This window comes from Saccharomyces eubayanus, chromosome XV, assembly GCF_001298625.1.
Source record: "Saccharomyces eubayanus strain FM1318 chromosome XV, whole genome shotgun sequence".
NCBI lineage: Eukaryota > Fungi > Ascomycota > Saccharomycetes > Saccharomycetales > Saccharomycetaceae > Saccharomyces > Saccharomyces eubayanus.
In genome coordinates, this window is record NC_030974.1 from 673,167 (window position 1) to 694,530 (window position 21,364).

The 21,364-nt window shown below is 41.8% G+C and overlaps 13 protein-coding genes across 13 annotated transcripts; 8 read left to right on the forward strand and 5 right to left on the reverse strand.

Annotated features, from left to right (window-relative positions):
• Positions 1 to 21: 21 nt before the first annotated feature.
• On the reverse strand, positions 22 to 4,698 carry KOG1 (ubiquitin-binding TORC1 subunit KOG1; the record flags this gene model as incomplete). The annotated part of the gene is made up of 1 exon (XM_018365707.1): positions 22 to 4,698. One exon carries the CDS (start codon positions 4,696 to 4,698, stop codon positions 22 to 24), a length of 4,677 nt encoding a protein of 1,558 aa, XP_018221962.1.
• A 330-nt stretch (positions 4,699 to 5,028) lies between these two features.
• IKI1 (Elongator subunit IKI1) lies at positions 5,029 to 5,958 on the forward strand (the record flags this gene model as incomplete). Its single annotated transcript, XM_018365708.1, has 1 exon — positions 5,029 to 5,958. One exon carries the CDS (start codon positions 5,029 to 5,031, stop codon positions 5,956 to 5,958), a length of 930 nt encoding a protein of 309 aa, XP_018221963.1.
• A 72-nt stretch (positions 5,959 to 6,030) lies between these two features.
• Positions 6,031 to 7,866, reverse strand: GPI16 (GPI-anchor transamidase subunit GPI16; the record flags this gene model as incomplete). The annotated part of the gene is made up of 1 exon (XM_018365709.1): positions 6,031 to 7,866. The coding sequence occupies one exon, from the start codon at positions 7,864 to 7,866 to the stop codon at positions 6,031 to 6,033; it is 1,836 nt and encodes a 611-aa protein (XP_018221964.1).
• A 186-nt stretch (positions 7,867 to 8,052) lies between these two features.
• PTH1 (aminoacyl-tRNA hydrolase) lies at positions 8,053 to 8,625 on the forward strand (the record flags this gene model as incomplete). Its single annotated transcript, XM_018365710.1, has 1 exon — positions 8,053 to 8,625. The coding sequence occupies one exon, from the start codon at positions 8,053 to 8,055 to the stop codon at positions 8,623 to 8,625; it is 573 nt and encodes a 190-aa protein (XP_018221965.1).
• A 231-nt stretch (positions 8,626 to 8,856) lies between these two features.
• On the forward strand, positions 8,857 to 10,191 carry ERG9 (bifunctional farnesyl-diphosphate farnesyltransferase/squalene synthase; the record flags this gene model as incomplete). The annotated part of the gene is made up of 1 exon (XM_018365711.1): positions 8,857 to 10,191. The coding sequence occupies one exon, from the start codon at positions 8,857 to 8,859 to the stop codon at positions 10,189 to 10,191; it is 1,335 nt and encodes a 444-aa protein (XP_018221966.1).
• Positions 10,192 to 10,236: 45 nt separating this feature from the next.
• On the reverse strand, positions 10,237 to 10,638 carry CTF8 (Ctf8p; the record flags this gene model as incomplete). The annotated part of the gene is made up of 1 exon (XM_018365712.1): positions 10,237 to 10,638. The coding sequence occupies one exon, from the start codon at positions 10,636 to 10,638 to the stop codon at positions 10,237 to 10,239; it is 402 nt and encodes a 133-aa protein (XP_018221967.1).
• A 181-nt stretch (positions 10,639 to 10,819) lies between these two features.
• Positions 10,820 to 11,674, forward strand: LNP1 (Lnp1p; the record flags this gene model as incomplete). The annotated part of the gene is made up of 1 exon (XM_018365713.1): positions 10,820 to 11,674. The coding sequence occupies one exon, from the start codon at positions 10,820 to 10,822 to the stop codon at positions 11,672 to 11,674; it is 855 nt and encodes a 284-aa protein (XP_018221968.1).
• A 79-nt stretch (positions 11,675 to 11,753) lies between these two features.
• Positions 11,754 to 12,275, reverse strand: EGD2 (Egd2p; the record flags this gene model as incomplete). Its single annotated transcript, XM_018365714.1, has 1 exon — positions 11,754 to 12,275. The coding sequence occupies one exon, from the start codon at positions 12,273 to 12,275 to the stop codon at positions 11,754 to 11,756; it is 522 nt and encodes a 173-aa protein (XP_018221969.1).
• Positions 12,276 to 12,700: 425 nt separating this feature from the next.
• MDM31 (Mdm31p) lies at positions 12,701 to 14,458 on the forward strand (the record flags this gene model as incomplete). The annotated part of the gene is made up of 1 exon (XM_018365715.1): positions 12,701 to 14,458. The coding sequence occupies one exon, from the start codon at positions 12,701 to 12,703 to the stop codon at positions 14,456 to 14,458; it is 1,758 nt and encodes a 585-aa protein (XP_018221970.1).
• Positions 14,459 to 14,756: 298 nt separating this feature from the next.
• NVJ1 (Nvj1p) lies at positions 14,757 to 15,719 on the forward strand (the record flags this gene model as incomplete). The annotated part of the gene is made up of 1 exon (XM_018365716.1): positions 14,757 to 15,719. The coding sequence occupies one exon, from the start codon at positions 14,757 to 14,759 to the stop codon at positions 15,717 to 15,719; it is 963 nt and encodes a 320-aa protein (XP_018221971.1).
• A 221-nt stretch (positions 15,720 to 15,940) lies between these two features.
• On the forward strand, positions 15,941 to 17,668 carry UTP9 (Utp9p; the record flags this gene model as incomplete). Its single annotated transcript, XM_018365717.1, has 1 exon — positions 15,941 to 17,668. The coding sequence occupies one exon, from the start codon at positions 15,941 to 15,943 to the stop codon at positions 17,666 to 17,668; it is 1,728 nt and encodes a 575-aa protein (XP_018221972.1).
• A 257-nt stretch (positions 17,669 to 17,925) lies between these two features.
• Positions 17,926 to 20,223, forward strand: RIX1 (Rix1p; the record flags this gene model as incomplete). The annotated part of the gene is made up of 1 exon (XM_018365718.1): positions 17,926 to 20,223. The coding sequence occupies one exon, from the start codon at positions 17,926 to 17,928 to the stop codon at positions 20,221 to 20,223; it is 2,298 nt and encodes a 765-aa protein (XP_018221973.1).
• Positions 20,224 to 20,332: 109 nt separating this feature from the next.
• On the reverse strand, positions 20,333 to 21,274 carry AIM18 (Aim18p; the record flags this gene model as incomplete). Its single annotated transcript, XM_018365719.1, has 1 exon — positions 20,333 to 21,274. One exon carries the CDS (start codon positions 21,272 to 21,274, stop codon positions 20,333 to 20,335), a length of 942 nt encoding a protein of 313 aa, XP_018221974.1.
• Positions 21,275 to 21,364: the final 90 nt, after the last annotated feature.

Sequence of the window (21,364 nt, forward strand, 5' to 3'; positions counted from 1 at the left end):
CGTAAAGAAAAAAGAAAAATACTAAAAATAATCGATCCTTTCATCTTCACATTTGTAGATGTTTACAACAGAATCATGAGAATTGGTGGCAGCKATCATCATTCTATGGGGATGGAAAGCCATCGAGGATAAGAACGCGTCTGATGTTGAAGAGTACGATAAAGATGTTGGAATACCAGTAGCAGCTAACGTACTAGTTACACCATTAGTATGCGAATTTTTGAAAGAGTTCAAGAGATCGCCAGATGTTGTCCAAATCTTGATCTGTTTGGTACCTGTCGCAATGATAGGAGCATGCTCATGAACCTGCATACAGGTCATTGTGGTCGGTTTTTGTTGTGATCCGTATTGGGAAGCCACATTCTGGTCAACAAACGACTCCACTGGATCCTCAGATCTTATGTCCCACAACTCAACAACACCATTGGTAGCCCCACTAACCAATTCTCTGTAGCCACCTCTTTGTAAATGAACATTATTGATCCAAACACCTTGTTTCTCGTTTCCTGCCCTCCAACGACGTATCATAGAATCTCTTGGATCTAAACGGCGATCGTATACTCTGAGAGAGCCGTCCGCAAAACCTGCTACAAAGATATTACCAGCCAATTGATCAGCCGTCAGTGAAGTAATCAAGGAGGATGTTTTCGCGGGAATATCTACTTCAACAGTTTCAGTATGCGCATCCCAAACACGGATGACTTTCACATCACCAGTCGTTAATAATGAACCCCTTATTTGTAGCCACTCTGTCAATAAACCAGTAGATCTAGGAGTTAACAGCATATCAGTTAAACCTCTCCAGGCGGATACGATTTCAAAATTATCGATATCATGATAGTTTCTATATATTTTAATAACCCCATCCGAGGAGCCTGCCAACAAAAGAGCCGAATCATCTTCGTTGATAAATTTCAAATCTGTAACTTTCGTACCAAATGGAGTACCATTAGAAAACTTGGACAAAGTTTTCCCCTTTTCCCAATCAAATACCGTAATCGTACTCCTATCATCTGCCGTAACAAGCTGGTCTTCAAATTGGGTAAACTTCATTAATTTTGGTTGGCTTTTGTTATTCAAACTGATGAATCTCTTTGACCAATTTCCATATATCGATAGCTTTTTTTCACCTTGTGTTTCTTGGATAATCGTTTCATTTCTATTACGTCTCCATAACCTGGCATTGTATTCAACACTGCCAGGTTCATCCGCTTCTTGCTTTCTCATTTGTGGCTCTTGAAAATACTCACTTGAGTAATCTAGGAATGTGCTCTGTAATGGCATACTTAAGGGTTCAGTATACCTACGAAACCTCGGAGTGCTGGCAGTTGGATAAAGATTGTTATTGCCATTCGACAAGTATAGGCCTGGAGGGCCCTTTTTTGTACCATTGGATTCAATGGATGCACTTGACGATAGAGTGTCATTGTCACTATTTGATTCGCTGAAACCAAGACTTTGAAAAAGCTTAGTTATAGACATTTGTATTGGATGGGATACCTTTGGGTCACGTTGTTGTTGTTCCTTTTTGGGCGCATTAGTATCTGTCCTGCCATTTGGTGAAAATGACCTCAACGAACTTTTCACAAATTGAACTTGAGAAGAATTGAATCCAAATTTACCACTTTCGTTGGCTTTCGAACTCCTTTTCAATAAGAATTTTTCCATGACTTCAAAGGTGCCGCCGAGTTCTTTATGGACGCTCAATTCGAGCAAAATATGATCGATCACCTGCTTAGATAATTCTTTATTCTCTAAAAAGGGGTCTTCTGCTAAAATTAAAAGAGATTTCCAAACAGTATAAAAAATTGAACCGTGACTTACCGAATACTTATCTGAAGCATTCCGTGTATTGATGTCTGTTTTCTCTAGTTGTTTTATTTCTTCCAACAAATCATTGAATACAACAACGATGAAAAAATTTGAATAGCGGTTCACGATAAGAGAAAAGTATATAATAAGTTCCTTACGGACTAACGGCGATCCATCATTAATTAAGGGTAGAATCGAAATTAGATCAGCAATTTCTTGTCTTTTCAATTTTCTCAAATCGATATTTTCCAATTGATTTTGCATAACTTGACAATGACGAATTTGTTTTTCAATTTTCATTTGCTGTTGTTCAAGATGCTGCTGTTGCTGTTGGGACTGTTGCTGTTGTTGAACATGAGATTGGCTTTGTAGATGTTGTAATTGGGAATGCAATTGTTGATATTGTTGCTCAAATTCTTGCTGCAACCTCAAAATCACCTCTGAATCTTGAAATCCAGATATGAAATGTTTCAATGCGAATATGGAAGCTGTTCTAACTTCCGATACCGGGTCTTTCAAAGATTTCAACAATATTTCAACAGCACCTGTATTCATACAGACAAACCTGTTCAGGGGGTTATCAGCAAACAATAGACCAAGTAAAATAATGCACCATTGTCTCAATAAAGGAATTTCTGAGTTTTCAATATAAAAGCACAGCTTGCTTACTAACTCCAAACTAAAACAATTCTTTTGCCCCAAAGGAAAATCTCTAACGAAAGAAGCCAACACGAACACAGCCATAGCCTTTTGTTCATCAGTGGTGTCGTTAGAATGATAGAATGGTAGACTACTATGGCCCATATTCGGTGTTCTATTGGCCTGTTGCTGATCATAATATCTCGATCTTGGGGCATTTATATTTTGCGATGCAGTCATTGTTAGTGGATTTCCGCCATTCATCATAGTTGAGCCATTCGTAGGTGAAGGTCCACCTACTCCCCAATCCGGTACCAATACTGTTATAAAGTACATGTATCCTTTTTCTTTGATTAATTCACTTTGAGTATTCTTATAATCTATTGACATGATGCGAGCCCAAATAAATACTAGAATGGGCTTCAATTCTGGTGCTGGGCTTTGTAGTAATTTTAAAACGTAGGGGAAGATACCAATAGAAAGTGACAGGTAAACTGCCCATGGCCCCAAGTCTAAAAATCTCGATAAAAGTACTAACGCACGTATACGGTGTACCTGTGAAAGCAGAACCTGTAAAACGATCGGAAGCTGCTCAGGCGGGTGCCTAACATTTGAAGCATATTTCAACCACAATTCAAAAGCGGTCAGATTTTGTTCAAAAAAACCTGTGAATTGCTGCTGCTGCTGCTGCTGCTGCTGCTGTGCTTGTTGTGAACTTTGCAGAGATATCGACTTTCTCGATTGAGCCGCAGGGTTATTCACCAAAGACATTGTGCTTAAATTCGCCACTGCGAATCTTGATTGAGTTTGCATACTTCCAGCCTTTGTTTCTTGGGGGGTAGGTTTTGAACTGCTACCATTCTGCAACGTTTCCTGTTGTTGTAGAATCATCTGACTTTCTAAGGCAGTGGCTGGGGGCGCATTTTTAAGGTCAATGACTATTTTAGTTAGCACCTCATCCATGGCCAAATCCCAAGATTTCCACATCGGATGTGTGGTTATACTATCTGGTAGTTCCGGATCGGACACAGGGTGACAATTATACCACGGCATTATTCTTTTGGCCAAAAGAAAATTCCTAAAAAGTGCAGCGATCATTAAATCATGTCTGAATAATTTTTTAAAAAGTGGTCTAGGGAGGGAGGTCCATGCAATAGTATCTGTTATAGCTGTGAAGATCCAGTTTAGTTCACCCAGTGGTGTTCTTCTGTCTGATAGCATACCAGGAATATTTACGTTGGGTATTTTGGACTTGAATGAGTTTCTACTATCAGCAAACGATTGGTTTGAAGTTGCATTTTCGAAGAAAACCTTATACTTGGAATCCTTCAAGGGTGATTGCATGAGAAAGATACGAATGCTGATTTCAATCGGACAAGTTAAACAGCAACTAAACAAATCTGCTGGTAATTCAGGGCTCATAAGTAAAAGTTCATCTGATCTGCAAGAAGCTAGTTGGAAGCAATCTTCATAGGCTGACGTTGGCGATGGTGCGGCCACATCGTGGTTTCCGTCTTCATCGTCTTTGATTCTCTTTTGTACAAACTTTTGGAAGTTAATTAGTATATTCTCGGCACTATTACAGTCATAAACGAATATACATGGGGCACCCAACCAAGTTTGCAAATCATACAATGAAACGGGAATGTACTGAGTATATCCCCTGTTGAAAACCCAAATTTCACCCGATTTCGTAGGCTTGGGTACCCCATGCCCGTTATAGTGGAAAAGGATCCTATCCTCTTTAGAAGTCCTTCTTAATGAGTTACAAAACCGTTTGACATCCTCAACACAGGGATCCAAGCTTTGCTTGTAACGTGTTCTTAAGGACAGTGTTTCGTACTGCGCTTGTAAATTCTTACCAATTTGTTCTATCGCTTTCTTTGAGTCCTGGAAATTCAAAGGATCTACCCATGCTTCAACCCTGGCACACGGGTGTGTTTTCATAACATCTGGGGGGTCGACGCCCAAATTTAAACATAATAAGAGGGCAGCACTTACCGTCTTTTGCCTGTCTTTCATAATCTTCCAATCTGTAATCGGCTGGTAATAACGATTCACATCTTTTTGTTTATCCTCATCAGGGATTGGGTTCCCGTTGGTTCTGTGTCGTTTATCATCAAAATAGAATATAAAATCGTTTGCGAGTGACTGCAACAGCTGCTCGCTCTGGTATTGCTCTTCAAATCCATGTCTCATCACCGTATTCAGTGGTTTCAACGGCTGAGGCCCATAAATCTCTGGCATAATAAGTATTTGCTCTTTAGTGCATGCAATCGGTCTCGTTAGATATAGTTCCAAAAGATTTTACAGATCAAATGCACTCAACCAATATTACAACAGGCTCTAAACCCTTGTTCTAATTCACATATCCTTATCCAACCGATGATTCATTACAGGACTCTTGATGTTATTAATGCTACCTGAATTAGGACCTCCAGGGCGGGTCACCTTGAAAAATTACAAATCAATAAGCGATGCCTTGATAAAACTTTGGAAGATGGACAGTTGAACCGGCTTTGATGGCCCCCGTTTAGGTATTAAGTCGGTCAGAGAGCCGTGGGAACACTGAATATAATGGCAAGTTCATCGCATAATCCTTCGATTCTTTTAAAAAGAATCTTATCGCTTACGGAGAGTTCTCCTTTGATTCTGTGTTTGGACTCCATGGCCCAGACGTCATACAGACTAATCCATGAGTTTATCCACCAGAGTAAGAGCAAAGGCAACGAATGTCCCGTAATATACATTTCTTTTGAAACGGTTAATATGCCGTCTTACTGTACACACTTCATCGACGCCACTCAGATGGATTTCGTGCATTTGGTGAGGCAAATTACATCGTATTTACCGAGCGCTACTGCTACACAAACTAAGAAACACATGGTTGTCATTGACTCACTAAACTACATATCCACAGATCACATTACAAGGTTTTTGTCCGAGATTGCATCTGTTCACTGCACGATGCTTGCTACTTACCATAAAGATATTACTGACGACGATCATGTGGCAATACCTGGTGGGAATAGCAATTATCCCGATAAACTGGCTCTTTTACAGTTCATGGCTACTACGATCTTGGATATTGACGCGATGTTGGTGGGCAGTCTAGATACCGAGGAGGTTAGTGAACTATTGAGTGAATTTAGGATTCCCCGTGGGTTGAATAACGATATTTTTCAATTACGATTCATGAATAAACGGAAATCTGGAAGATCGCTAGAATACGATTTCATGATAAATTCAAAAAGTCACGAATACGAGTTGCTGTTGAATAATAAACAAGGTGAGGAGGATGGTGGTAGTGGGCTAGAAACTCCTGAAATGTTGCAGGGACTGACCACTTTTAACCTGGGAACATCCAATAAACAGAAATTGGCCAAAGACCAAGTTGCATTGCCCTTCTTAGAGGCACAGAGTTTTGGACAAGGCGGTGCCATTGTCTATGAATATGAAAAGGATGATGATTATGACGAGGAGGATCCATACGAGGATCCATTTTGAAAAGGGAACTCGTGACAGGATGTGTGCTTCAAAGATATATACATATATAGTTAACGTACATATATGGCGATGCTAATCGATTTTAGTCTGTTTCGTCTTCAAGAGCTTTTCTTTCAGTTTTAACAGTTTATACTTCAAACCGGAATTTAACATAATTTTATCAGCCTCATCGACAGTGACTATTCTCTTCACCATTAGGTTGTACAACATACCGAATATGAGCCCCATTATGGTGGATGTTAAAATAATGACGTTATACGGCATACTAAAATCCGGTGTAGATAGAGATAACAGCAGAGTGGAGGTTCTCGTTTCGTACACAGGTTCTTCAGATTCTGGTGACAGTACGGTAATCACCGCAGCATCAATTTCAAAACCGTGATTAGCATCTGGTGGGTACTCGGCAAACTGCAAAAGAGCTTTATCGAATTGATAAGTCATGACGATGTCCGAATGGGCTGGAATCAACATTGTGAATTCCAGATGAGCGGGCCTTTGTCTATCAGCCGCTTGGAGATAGTATTTATCCGTAATGATATCGTCCTCTTGCAAGTGTGAAGAGGTTGTGGAAGTGATTTGCAAAGAGGATAAGTAAACTCTGACGAACCATGGCAACGATTCGAAATATATCAACTTCACAGGGGTATCGTTATCGTTGTGGAAGGCAGTACGAATCCCACCACGGTCTTGACCGTTGCCGGTCAGGGATCTGCCCACATGAATAGGAACAGGGTCTACAGGGGAGACTTGAGTGGTATCCGATGATTCCAAAATGAAGTCGTAACCTGAACCACTTTCATTCTGGTCATTCGACAATTCGAAACAATTATCGTGCGTGCTGTATATTGTGTCATCCACGGACAAGTGCGCTGTCCAAGTGGAGCGGTCCACGTCTGCACATATCTTCGTTGGCCTATTAGCAAACAAATTTCCGTTCTTAATTGGCTTGGAAAACAGCTGAGACAGTTTCAAGTGAGTCTCTGAAGGGTCCGGTAGGGGGAAGCATTGGTAGGAATCAAATGGCTTATCCATGTCACAGCGCAAGGAGTTCCCGTCCAGAGGTTTAGGGATGGGTCTCTCATTCCTTGCTAAGGCAGAGGGAACGTGCGTGGCCATGTCGACGTGTGCTTCCATCTCATAGTGGCACAGCGAATCGCCGTTTTCGGTGCAAACGGTGGTGATGTCCAACGAGATACTGTTCCAAAGAGAGTCAAACAGCTTATGACCGTCCAAGAGAGACGTCAAACCGGAATGCCCCCTAGTAGGCAATAACTTTATGAATGGAGTCAGGTTCTCGGTACAGATGGGCTCATTGGGCAAGGACGCTCTCATCAAGTACAGGTTTTCAGTGTCGTTGAAAAGAGGAGACGCTGAACCAGATGCATACGACCGGCGGGGGAAAGTCGTCCTGGACTCATCTACAAAATTCAAAGAGGAGCAGAACAATCCACTCAAGGAATTAGCGAGTTTCTTCCAATTCTGGAAGGCCTGTTCCTGGTCAGCAGCCTGAACCAAAGACCACAACTCCACACCTGAGGCACCTGCCTGTTTCCCACCATGCGGCAACTGGCCCCATGACAGAGCATCCCAGAACCCTCTGGTGAAGCGTAGATGGAACTGACGCGTGGCAGTGGACTCCAACAAAGGTGGGATGGCCCGGGGGAAAGTCGTGTAGTACTCATACGCATCAAACGAGTGCGACGACACGGCCGGGTCGAACGGTTCCGACTGCAATTGGAAGGTGAATGAAAGCAGTAAATCATTGTTGGGCAGCGGTTTCAAGAGCAGCGTTTCGTCGTACGGATACCATAAGCTGTCGTCAACACCGATCTGGGGCACCGTCGTGTCTTGCGCAACCGCACCTACCAGCAACGTACCCAATATACAATACGCCAGCGAGCCAATCATCTTTATTTTGCCTGTGCTTTGCTTGTTGCTAGCACTTCTTCTGCTCTTTTCTACTTATTGGCTACTAAATTACGTGTAAGATCGCCCAGCGCAAAAAGGGCCGGCGGCTTTTGAAGAATCTCGAACTAGCTATAATAAAACAACAAATTACCACACAAGACAAGACAAGATATCCAGACAGGGACAATGTGCGGCAAATGGAGATTGGTACTGACAGGGATAGGCAATCCGGAGCCGCAATATGCTCGCACCCGCCACAATGTCGGGTTGTACATGCTAGAGCTCTTGCGTAAGCGGCTTGGCCTGCAGAACAAGGCCTACTCTCCTGTGCCCCACACGGGGGGCAAAGTGCACTACATAGAGGGTGAGAACTGCACGCTACTGAAGTCAGACGGCCAGTATATGAACCTGAGTGGAGAGCAGGTGTGCAAGGTTTGGGCCCGGTACGCCAAGTACCAGGCTCGTCACGTGGTTATTCATGACGAGTTGAGCGTGGCGTGTGGCAAAGTGCAGCTGAGGGCGGCCAGCGCCAGCATCAGAGGCCACAACGGGCTACGGAGCCTTGTGCAATGTAGTGGTGGCCGTGTACCCTTTGCCAGGTTGGCCGTGGGCATCGGCAGGGACCCAGGGTCTAATTCTAGGGACCCTGCGAGCGTATCCCGATGGGTGTTGGGGACTCTCACCCCACAAGAACAGCACACCTTGGTCACAGAGAGCGAACCTGCCGCTTGGCGTGCCCTAGCCCAGTACATTTCATAGCCTCCAGCTCAGCAACTACAGCTTATGTCCTGTTTCATTCACTTTTCGTCTTTTCCACTGCACTTTGCATCGGAAGGCGTTATCGGTTTTGGGCTTTAGTGCCTAAACGAGCAGCGACCACACGACCACGGGCTATATAAAAGGAAAGACAGGACAGGGGCAAAGAGCAAACAAGAGGGAACAACATAAGAGGCTGAAAACAAGCATACACAGCACAGGAACGCACACAGTATGGGGAAACTATTGCAATTGGCATCACATCCGATCGAGTTGAAAGCAGCTTTGAAGCTGAAGTTTTGTAGAACACCGCTATTTTCCATTTATGACCAGTCCACGTCGCCATACCTATTGCGCTGTTTTGAGCTATTGAACCTGACCTCCAGGTCCTTCGCTGCGGTGATCAGGGAGCTACATCCAGAATTGAGAAACTGTATCACTCTCTTCTATTTAATTTTAAGGGCTTTGGACACCATCGAAGACGACATGTCCATTGAACACGATTTGAAGATCGACTTGTTGCGTCATTTCCACGAAAAACTGTTGTTGAACAAATGGAGTTTTAACGGCAATGCCCCCGACATGAAAGACAGAGCTGTATTGACAGACTTTGAATCGATTCTTATTGAATTCCACAAGTTGAAGCCAGAATACCAGGACGTCATCAAAGAGATCACCGATAAGATGGGTAACGGTATGGCCGACTACATTTTGGACGAAAACTACAACCTGAATGGGTTGCAAACTGTTCATGACTACGATGTCTACTGCCACTACGTGGCCGGTTTGGTCGGCGATGGTCTAACCCGTCTGATCATCATTGCCAAGTTCGCCAACCAATCCTTGTACTCCAACGAGCAACTTTTTGAAAGCATGGGTCTTTTCTTACAAAAGACAAACATCATCAGAGATTACAAAGAAGATTTGGACGATGGCAGATCCTTCTGGCCTAAAGAAATCTGGTCTCAATACGTTCCTCAATTGAAGGACTTCATGAAACCCGAAAACGAACAACTGGGTCTGCAGTGTATAAACCACCTTGTCTTGAACGCATTGGATCACGTCATTGATGTGTTGACCTACTTAGCCAGTGTTCACGAACAGTCTACTTTCCAATTCTGTGCAATTCCACAAGTCATGGCCATCGCCACTTTGGCTTTGGTGTTCAACAACCGTGACGTGCTACACGGTAACGTTAAGATCCGCAAGGGTACCACATGCTACTTGATTTTGAATTCCAGAACTTTACGTGGTTGTGTCAAGATCTTTGACTATTACTTACGTGACATTAAGTCCAAATTGGCCGTGCAAGATCCAAACTACCTAAAATTGAACATCCAGATCTCCAAGATTGAACAGTTCATGGAAGAAATGTACCAAGATAAATTACCTGCCAACGTGAAACCAAATGAAACTCCAATTTATTTGAAGGTTCAGGAAAGATCCAAGTACGATGACGAATTGGTTCCAACCCAACAAGAAGAAGAGTACAAGTTCAACATGGTTTTGTCTATCATTGTTTCCGTTCTTCTTGGGTTTTACTATATATACACTTTACACACAGCTTAAACAAAAAAGCAAACTCCAACAACAATCCGAACAATAACTAAATACTTACATAATAGGTAAAGGTCTATCTTTAAAGATAATTTTATATTTCACCACGTCCACCAGTTCGACTTTATTATCGCTTGAATTGAAATGCATAATACCCACCGGCACGTCTAACTTCGTCACTTTCCCCAGTAAACGCTGTTTCTTACCGACAAACAGAGTAGCTCTCTCGCCGTCAAGCTGTAATAGCCCAAACCGTATTACGTTCTTACCGTCCTGTTTGCTGAACCTTGCTTCATGGTGGGAATCTCCCTGTGCCAGCGACGAGAAGTCCTTAGGTAATTCCAGATCACCTTGAATCTCCAGCATAGTCATCCCCAGCGGTGTTATCACAGTGGTTTGTTTCTCCTGGGACTGTGTCAGCTTCTGCCATTGAGCAGTACCTATTTTCACGCTGGGCATCCTTTACCGTGTTATTCTATGGACTGGGGAACTCTAATCCTTTTTTTGGCTCTTTTTGGTATGCCAATAGTGGCTACTAAAAATTAAAGGAAGGAAAAAAGTGAAAAGTAAAGATGCTTAAATTGATGTATATCTAGAAGAGCAAATACGTAAAGACAAAAAGCGAAAACATCAGCCAACAATGTTTAGCGCAGTGGGTAACTGGATCCGAGGATCCCATAAGGATAAGGACTTCGTGACGAAGTATACAGCAGATCTCTCGCAAATAACCYCACGAATCCATCAACTAGATGCTGCACTGAAAAAAAGCCAAACGATCTTGGGTCAATGGCAATCCAATCTAACCTTCTACGGAGCCGCTTTCACGGTATTGGCTTTGAGCTACACTTATTGGGAGTACCATGGCTACTGGCCGTACCTCGTAGTGACTTTGTTTCTATGCCTAGGTTCACTGATCCTGGTGAAATGGATGCTAACCAAACTCTATGCATTATACAACAACAACAGATTGCGCAAGTTGAGTAAACTACGTGCCGTCCATCAAAAGAAGCTGGAAAAGTTGAAAGAAGAGACCCATTACAACGCCACGAGCTCGATTATTCAACGATTTTCATCGGGAGACGACCAAAATGACGATGCCATGGTTCTCCTAGATGACGAGTTGAACGCTAAATACCAAGAACTAAATAACCTGAAAACAGAATTGGAAAAATTCAAGAAGCAAAGCCATGTGGAGGGCTTGAAAAAGGAGGACAGTGACGCCTGGTTTGACAAAATCATCGGCCTGATAGCAGGTGGTAACGAATTGAGCTCAACAAATTCACTATCTCCCTTCAAAAAAATCGTATGCCCCGAATGCCATTGGAAATCTAGCTGCTACAGATTAGCTGACAGACCAATTCTCTTTGTATGCCCTCAATGCAACCACAGAGCAGACGAGGAAAAGGAAAGACACGCTATCATCGAAGCCAAGCAGGCCAAGCAAGATGCACAGCCTGCACTCCCCGAGAAGGACAAAGAAAGTGATTTGCATTAGAATAACTACGTACCCCTAGATAATTTATATGTATGTATATAAATATATATATATATGTATATATATGTAATACCAATCATTATTTAGACAAAGACATGATAGCGTTGACTAAATCACCGTTGTGGGCTTTCAAAGCTTTGATGGCTTCGTTTTGGGAGACGTTAGTTTGTTGAACAACCAATTCGATATCGTCCTTGTTCAAGTCGCCGGCGTCGACCTCACCTGCATCTTCTTCTTCCAAAGCAGCGTTGACACTGCTTTCAGCAGCAGCTTGCATGTCAGCTTGAATGTCTTCTGGAGACTTGGTAGCAACATCTTCGTTGGATGGCATGATACCACTAGCTTGAGCTTGTTGTTGGGCAGCAGCTAGCTTTTGAGTGAAGTTGTCGACCTTGGCTTCGCCGAAAACGACGTAGTTACCACCGACGGATCTGAAGACCTCTGGCTTTTCGATAGCATAGATTTGGTTGTCCTTCTTTCTGAAAGTGACTCTGATGATACCTGGGATTTGCTTCAAGCCCAATTTGCCGATCAATTCTCTGGCTTTCTTTTCGTTCTTGTTCAAGACGGTGACGTTGGCGTTTTCTGGAATAACAGACATTATCAATTGAGTATGTGAGTGTGTGAGTGCTTGTGTGGCTGTTTCCAAAAGGGGACTGACTACTTTAGTTCTTTCTCAGAGTTCCTTCCTTCTTTCAACTTTTGCTTTTTTTTTCTTTCAGCGACGAAAATTTTTCAAAAATAGCAAGCCCTAACCAAAAGGCACCAAAACCTAACATCTCATCCATACACCCATAAACCAACCCTGTTATATTGAGATATTGACCTGCCAAAATTTTAAAAATGCCCTGTAAAAACCTAGGGCTTTGATCGATGAGTTTTTAATGCCGTTTCCCTCTTACACCTTTAAAGGATTTGGGCCAATATTTATTACTAGCGTGGGCAGGACATACAGAGAAAGTAGCTTATAATCACACGCTGTTTCAGCACACGTAGGTCACAGTGGGCAAGCTATCACTTCGTTACATGTTGCTTTTTGCCAGGCCTCTTCTTAGGAGGTGCCGGCCGTTTGCCGTGCCAAGATATGTGTACTGGGCTAGAAGTGCAGTTCTTCGAAGAAACCTGGGGATCCCGCCAGGAACAGTAACAAGAAACTCGTCATTGGTACTGCTAGCTCCGTCTGCGAGGGCATACTCCAATGAGCCAGAACATAGACGGGGGCCTCCTCCTGAGGTGAAACGCAACTTGAAATATATCACCGAGAGGGATTCGCTGCTGGTGCAGACCAATAACATCTTCACCAAATTGAAGATCAACATACGATGGTTCTTGAAAAAATCCACCCGGCCGTTCAATTCAGACGATATAAGCGCGTTCATCTCATGGATCCTCGTCAGCAACATTTTCATTTTCATCTTCTGGACGACCACATTCGTGTCTTTGGTTCTGTATTTGGTCAATACCGTGTTTGCGCAGGAATATCTCGCGAGCAAGATCGGTAAGTTCATCACCAAGAATGACTCGTTGTCGATTGTGTTTGAGACTGCCATTGTGCCGGACTGGTCGTCTGGGAAGATCAGCTTCCAAAAGGTCTTCGTGTCCAGAAGGCCCAAGGTGTCGCATGGGTTTACCAAGGGCTCGCAGCAGGATGCGTTGCAAAGAGCGAAACTGGCCCTTAGCGAAAAAATTCTGGTCAACCAGCAGGACTTCGATAATGGGAACTACACGCAGTTCGATCTGACCATCGACCAGGTGGATATATCGCTGAATTTCAGAAAATGGATCAACGGGAAGGGCATCCTGGATGAAGTGACCATCAACGGGCTTAGGGGCGTTATAGACAGAACACACGTGACGTGGAAGAAAGATGATGACCCAAAGAACTACCTGAACGTATATCAACCGGGAGATTTCGAAATCTCAAAATTCACAATGAACGACGTCCTTTGCACCCTGTACCAGCCAAACGGGTTCCGGCCGTTCCAAATAAGCATATTCAACTGCGACCTGCCGCAGTTGAGGAAACATTGGCTGTTCTACGACATTCTAAACGCCAACAATATTAATGGGACCTACGATAATTCCATGTTCACCATTCACAAGAAGTTCAGGACCGATGACCAAAATCAGGACTCCGCGTCGCTGTGGAAGCAAATGACAAGGTTCAGGGTGGACAACCTGGACATCGACCATCTGAATGCCGGCATCGAGGGGCCCTTTGGATGGATCAACGAGGGCCGGGTTGACATGGTTGGCGACGTACTTTTGCCCGACGAAGATGCAGCTTCAGATTCGTTGCAACTAACTGAAATTCTCACAGAGATCGGGGACCGCCTGATTAGGGAAGCCAAAAGATACACTTCGTCCTTCCCCCTGGTCCGGCCAGGATTCTCCCACACCGTCGACGAAATTGACCCCATCGACTACTTCATTATGGACTTCTCCCTAAGACTTTACAACGTCAAGGCCGAGATTCCCCTCTTCACTTCGGGACTGACGTATATTAATAGCGCATTGATCCGGCCCATTGTAGGGTACATCAATTCTCACAGAACTTACATTCCTATCAAGTGCCGGATCGTGAAGAAGAAATCCGACTTTGAAGGCTCATGGACCATCTACGATTCCTACTTGATGCGAGATTTGAGCGCAGAGGTGTACGACGCCTTTGCTAACTACGCCGCTGACGATGAAAAGAGATCTTTGCGCTTGAGAAGGGTCGGCTTTTGGTCGCTGCAACTCGTTCTGCAAGTGATCCTAATGAGTCTCGGTGCAATCGCATGACGCATCCCTGCTCTTATTGCTCTTTTGTATATATACCTCTACATAGCATCGTCCTCCTTACTAGTTCATATAATTTGTGACGCATTTTTTAACTTTCTTCTATATTGTTCGGAACATCATAGTGAAAAAAGACAAAAAATAACAGACCCCCTTATGAGAGGAGGAAAAGGGAAGGGACGCAACAAAGGCAGACAAGAACAACTATCAACTAGAGTCAAGTGCGAGTGTGTGTGTGTGTGTGTGTGTGTGCATAGTATCAAAGGACATTGAAAAAACATAACTGTATTATATAACAATCATGACACGTCCTCCAGTGATGCGAGGGGCATTTTCAGTAGGCCTTTCTGTAGCAGTATTGAAAGGTGTCAAAAAGACAGTTCGTAAGCATTTGGAAAGGCGAGGGTGGCTAGAACCTCATAAAGTAGACTACGAGTTAGTCTTTACGATAGACAGGTTGAAAAACCTGGTAGACGAGAAGCATGATTCTGTCTTAGCAGTCGGGCAGCACGATGCCGGTGAATTAAGCTGGCGGAAAGTGTTCAATTTCATCTCAAGACAGTCGAGCGAACTGGATACTCGAATATACATCTTTATATTGCTGCTATGCCTTGTAGTTCCTGTTGTCTGGACTGTACTGGACGGCGATCATGATAACTCGCTGGACGACAACGACGACTATGAGGACGCAAGAAGGCTGAAACACTATGGTGACGGTGAAAGAGCAGTGCTACAATTCGGTAAAAATAGGTCTGAACCCATCATACTGAGCTATAAAGATATGGACGTTCCAGAAGGGGAACGTGAGTTTACCGCCAAGAGAGACCATAACAGTAGAAGCTTGACAAGCAAGAGCGAGAACGCATTGGACGGACTGAACAACGAAGACACGCTTAGTGACCAACCTGAGGAGCAGGTGGAAGTTGACATAGGATGCGATGAGAACGAATTAGGGGAAGAAACAAATACTAACGATATTGACGACCAGGAAAAGGACTGCTGTTCCAGTCCAGAAGTAGAACCGCACGACGAATTCAACGAAGACAACCCAACGGAGCCAGAGTTCCTCACGCGGGACACCAAAACGACATCTTCCCTTAAGTCAAGCACATCGTTTCCGTTATCATTCAAGGGCTCAATAGACCTCAGATCCATCAACCAACCCTCCTCTCTATTACACATCCAGGTGTCCCCCACAAAATCCACCAATTTGGATGCCCAAGTAAACACTGAACAGGCATATTCTCAACCGTTTAGGTACTAGTCTACTCATTATCTTTCTGCCATTTGGTTATTGTTGTCATCCACAACGAGGTGCGAAAATTTTTTTCATATGGTGAATAGAAATAACTGAAAAATTTTGAAAAATTTAACGATGAGATGGAGCTTTCATATAAGTATATACTGAGCAAAATACATAATTGTTTTCCAGCACATTAGACAACGCCGAGCAAAGCCTAATCTATATACGTACTGAAGTGTGTGATGGGCTCTTCTTTTGATTTGGTAGCGAGTTTCTCGCATGACTCCACACGCTTTGCATTTCAAGCAAGTGTTGCACAAAAGAATAACGTTGATATATATCCTCTTGATGAGACTAAGGATTATGTTGTGAACAGCTCCTTAGTGAACCATATTGATTATGAGACAAACGACATGAAAGTTTCTGATGTGGTCTTCTTTGGATGGTGCAGTGACTTGGTGGATACACAATCATTGAACATCAAGAGAAAATTAGATGAAGATGAAGAGAGTACTGAATCCACCGGCCAAAGATACGAAAACTTTTTTGTAAATGGATTCCCTGATGGGAAAGTCGTTGTTTATTCTTCCAATGGTAAAGATATTGTTAACATCATCAAGAGTAAGAAGGAAATTTTGGGTGCAGACACAGACGAATCTAATATTTGGATTTTGGACAGTGATAAAGTAGTCAAGAAACTACAATACAATAACTCCAAACCAATTAAGACTTTCACTCTGGTTGATGGTAAGGAAGATGACATAGTTCATTTCCAAATCTTACATCAAAACGGTACCTTAGTAGTATGCGTTATCACCGAGCAAATGGTTTATATCGTCGACCCAACAAAGAGAAGACCCTCTACGAAATACAAGTTTGAAGTACCAGGTGCTGTCACATGCGAATTTTCCTCGGATGGCAAATATTTGTTAATTGCGGATAGAGAAAAATTAGCTGCTTATGATTTGAGCGGTGATTCAAACCCTGCTCAAGTATGGTCTGTTCAAGTGAAAAAATTAAGGATTTTTAGTGACTTGATAATGGCTTTAACCGCTGACGGGAAGATGCATTTTTTCAAAATTAGTGAGGCCGATAGGATTTGCTCTATAAATGTCAACGAAGACTTAGAAATCATTGATTTTACACCTATAAGCAAGAAGCAAAAAATCTTAATATCTTGGTTGAATGTCAATGAACCCAACTTTGAATCCATTTCCTTGAATGAAATCACTACTAAGAAAAATATTACCATCAATGAAGGAAAAGAAACCAAGCTTGATGAATCAGAACTAAAACAACCAGAAGTAGAGAAAATTGAGCCAGAAGCACAAGATGAGAAGGCGAAAACCGAAACCAAGATAAACAGGAAAGTTAGTAAATCAGAACAAGCAGAAATCTCCAATATTCTTTTGTCTCATTTAGAATCTAACTCAACAGAATTATTGGACGATCTGGCTTCCGAAAGCTGGACAGAATCTGAAATCAAAAAGTTCATTCTTACAAAGATTAATTCATTGGACCATTTGAGCAGAATATTTTCAACAGTATCAGAGCCAATAACACAGAATCCATGGAATGAGCAACGTCTGCTTCCGTTGTGGCTTAAATGGTTACTGACTTTGAAGAGTGGAGAACTGAATTCCATAAATGACAAGCATACAAAGAAAAACCATAAACATTTAAAATCAGCATTAAGATCTTCAGAGGAAATTTTACCTGTTTTACTTGGGATACAAGGTAGACTGGAAATGTTAAGGAGGCAAGCAAAGCTAAGAGAAGACCTTGCACAATTGACCATGCAAAATCAAGACGGCGAAGATGAGGAAATAGAAGTTATAGAGCATTCAAACGTAATTAATAATCCTTTGCAGGATCAAACATCATCTGTTAAAAAGCCTGAACAAGACTCGATCGTTTATGCCAACGGAGAGAGTGACGAATTTGTCGATGCATCTGAATATAGAGATTGATTCAAGCATTTTAAATATATTTATATATATACACCAAAAACAAAAAGTTTCACATAACGATATCTTATATGCACTTTTTCATTCATTTATTATTTATCCATCGTTACATTTTTCTTTATCGTTGGGGACGGCTCATCGCAAGAAAATTTTTCAATATCAACCTATAATGAATATATATATATATAGTAAGTGAGAAAGTGAATTAGTCGTAATTACCAATTTAATAATAATCAAACAAGAAAAGCCAAATTCCAACCATGTCTGAGGAATTTATTGCTGCTTCCACGCTGGCCAAAAATTTGGAATTCGCCAAAGGTAATGAGTTCCATACCATTTTGACCACTTTACGATCTCCACTATATATCGATGAACATCTGCTGAAGTCTGAACTAAGCTTTCTTGTTACAAAGATTTTGAAGTTGATTAGATCAAGCAATGACTTTGATCTTTGGAAAGGGTGCCATACTTCTGTCGTAGTTTGCGCTTACAATCCATTGATTCTATCTACTCATGGTGGTCAATTATTAGCTGCTATTTATTCTAGACTGGAACAGAAAACCGGCTTCTACTCATCCGTTGTCTCTTCGTCACACGGAAAACAACTTTTTGATACATTGGTTTCCTCTATGGCAGTTATCATTGATTTAGTGAAAAGCAAACCTACTTTATCAAGAGAAGCATTAGTGCCCAAATTAAAGGCCATCATTCCAACATTAATTACTTTGTCTCAATACGAGCCTGAACTGACTTTGCCGGTTCTAAAAAAGATCTTAAAGAGAAATACCACCACTTTCAAGCCATTTGTTAATAAATTTCGCATTGTGTTAACAAACTTGATAAAATCTGATTACGCGTCTTTAGGCTCAAAGACTCAAAGATTAGTCTGTGAGAACTTTGCTTATTTGCATCTGTTAAAAATTCAAGCAAGCAATGCAAACGATGACGAATCCCAAGCACATCACAAAGTTTACCCTGATGCCAATTGGAGAACAGGGTTGTTATCTATTCTATCTCAATTCAAGCCTATCATTCAATTGTGTGAAGAAATCTTGGATTTTGAACAAGATAATGAACTACAGAAATTGGTCAAGGCTTTACCAGTTGACATCGAATCGAACAACGAAGTCGAATTTTTGCCCAAACTGAAACTAGATTTCAACGCACCTTTAACTTTATGGGAAATTCCACAACGTTTGTCATTATTAGTTGACATGCTTGTCGCATTTATCTCTTTACCTACTCCATTTCCCATTAGAGTTCCATTGGGTAGTATCAACTCTGTTTGTGAAGTTTTATTAAGTGTCAGTCAAAAATATCTACCTTTGAAGAAAGAGTTGCGTCGTGATAATGAATTGAATGGTTCCATCAATAACATTTTGCCTCAAATCCAATTCCAGGGTATCAGGCTATGGGAAAATGTGGTTTCAAAATACGGCAAATGTGGTTTGTCACTTTTTGAAGGAATTCTTTCTTCCATTGAACTTTTTATCCCATTAAAGAAAAAGAGTAACAATGAAATCGATTTCAATGTAGTCGGGTCATTAAAATATGAATTTTTTACAGTTTTCAGACTAGTAAACATGATTATGTCCCATTTAGGGCATCAATTGAACACAGTCAGTGTTGTATCTCAATTAATTGATGTCGCCTTGTTTCTATCCCGTGATAGGACTTTAGTTGATTCTTTATTTAAAAGCCGGAAAGGTAACTTGAAGCAAACTAAAACTAAGCAATCAAAGAAGAACAAAAACAACGAAGGTGCACTATCCGATATTTTTACACATCCAGAGCTGTTTGTGTTCAAAAATTCCATAGATTGGTCGAACGAAATCAATGAATTTTTCATTACTTCTTTGAATAACTGGATTTTACCTTCCACACCACATATTCAAATTTTGAAATATAGTATTACTCAATCTCTAAGATTGAAGGAAGAATTTGGTTATATTCCAGAAAGTTTTGTTAACCTTCTACGTTGTGAAGTTCTCCATCCAGGTAATGAACGTGTATCCATTTTGCCCATTGCTATATCATTATTGAAGAACGCCAACGATGATTTATTTGAACTACTGTGTCATCCAAAGGTCCCTGTTGGTATGGTCTACCAATTGCACAAACCTTTGGACTTGGGCGAACAGGAGGAGCAAGAAGAAGAAGAAGATATGGGTGAGAGAGGGAACAGCGTTACTGGATCATATTCGCATGCGATTGTAGACACGAAGGCCTTTAAAGCATTGGACAATTTAGAAAATGTAGTTATTCCTGAGCCTGAACGAACAGTTTCTGGACCAGTTGATGATGCCGCTGTATTCAAAAAGAGATCAGTAGAAGAAGTCTCCGAAAGGGAAACCACGTCGATGAATAAGAAGGTTAAAATTGTGGAAGAGGCAACCTCGGAAACTAGCGAGGGAACTACTGTGGAAACAATTGTGGCTCAAACAAAGGTTGAAGTGAAATCAGCAGAGGAAAGTGAAGGTGAAGAAGATGAAGAGTTTGAAATACCAGCTATCGAATTAAGTGGAGATGAAGATGAAGACGGCGAGGGCGACGAATAGGCCAAGCGAGCTGTGTTTTGCCTTTGTTGGAATACATATATATATTTAAATATAGGCATATACGAATAGAAATAGTGTAGAATTATAAACAAGATTGAGCTTCCGATGCTTACATAAGTGTAATCAATTTATCAATAGCGGTTTTCTTAGCCTGAGGAGAAGGAGATTTGTCGCCACTTAAATATTGACTGAATAAAAATTTACCGACTAATTGGTTGTTCACCAATCCCATAATTTCAGATTCATTGTTTTTATTATCATGGTACGAAAACTGTAAGGCGCCGTTAGCTAGTAACTCGATGATCAAGTCATCATTTTTACGAACGGATCCGTTTCGTGAAAAGGCTTTATTTAGTTCTTCCAGCCCGTTTTCCAAAGTTTCTTTATTGTTAACCACATCAGGATGTTTGGAAATAGTTTTGACCAAACCCTCTTTGAGATGCTTGAAATCTGTGTTTCTCACAGGTGTTATCTTTGCCAACATTCTCATTCCCGAATCCAGTAAATCATCAATCATCATGACTGATTTTGAATCATCCTGCTTCAAAAATCTAGCCAGGTTTTGCTTGGGAGTCTTGGAATCGTCCACGTCAAGGAAATATTTATGCAAGTAAGCTTCATTGAAAGTGTTTGCAATCAGATTTTCATCATTTTCAGCTAAATATAGGCCCAAGGCATAAACCTTGAACCTTAGAAATGTGACATGTCTTTGGCCGTATCCTAGCAGTTTAAAATTTGTAGAGACGGGGAAGTTTAGGGCTGTAATTGTGAGGGGAAAATCCGATACGCTTGAATCTACTTGTACCGATTCATTATGGGGTAAAGAACCCTCATTCTTTTCGTCATTTTGTATCGTCTCATCGTAGAGGCACAAAGAGGTGGCAATCAATGCCGATGCTGTGAGCCAAGGCCAATAACGAACCGATGAACCAGAACGTCCCAGGTATTTACTGGAGCGCGCATTAGCGAATTGTCTTCTGAAGCATTGCTTACGGATGGCCAATGAGGGCGTCTGAAATTTGATGAATGATCGTTGGAATGTTCTGAGCATGCTGGCAGGACTTTTTGTTGTCCGTAAGAGGCCTCTGGAGTTCGTTAAATCCCTTTTGAAGTTACGCTTTTTTTTTTTTTTTTTTTTTTG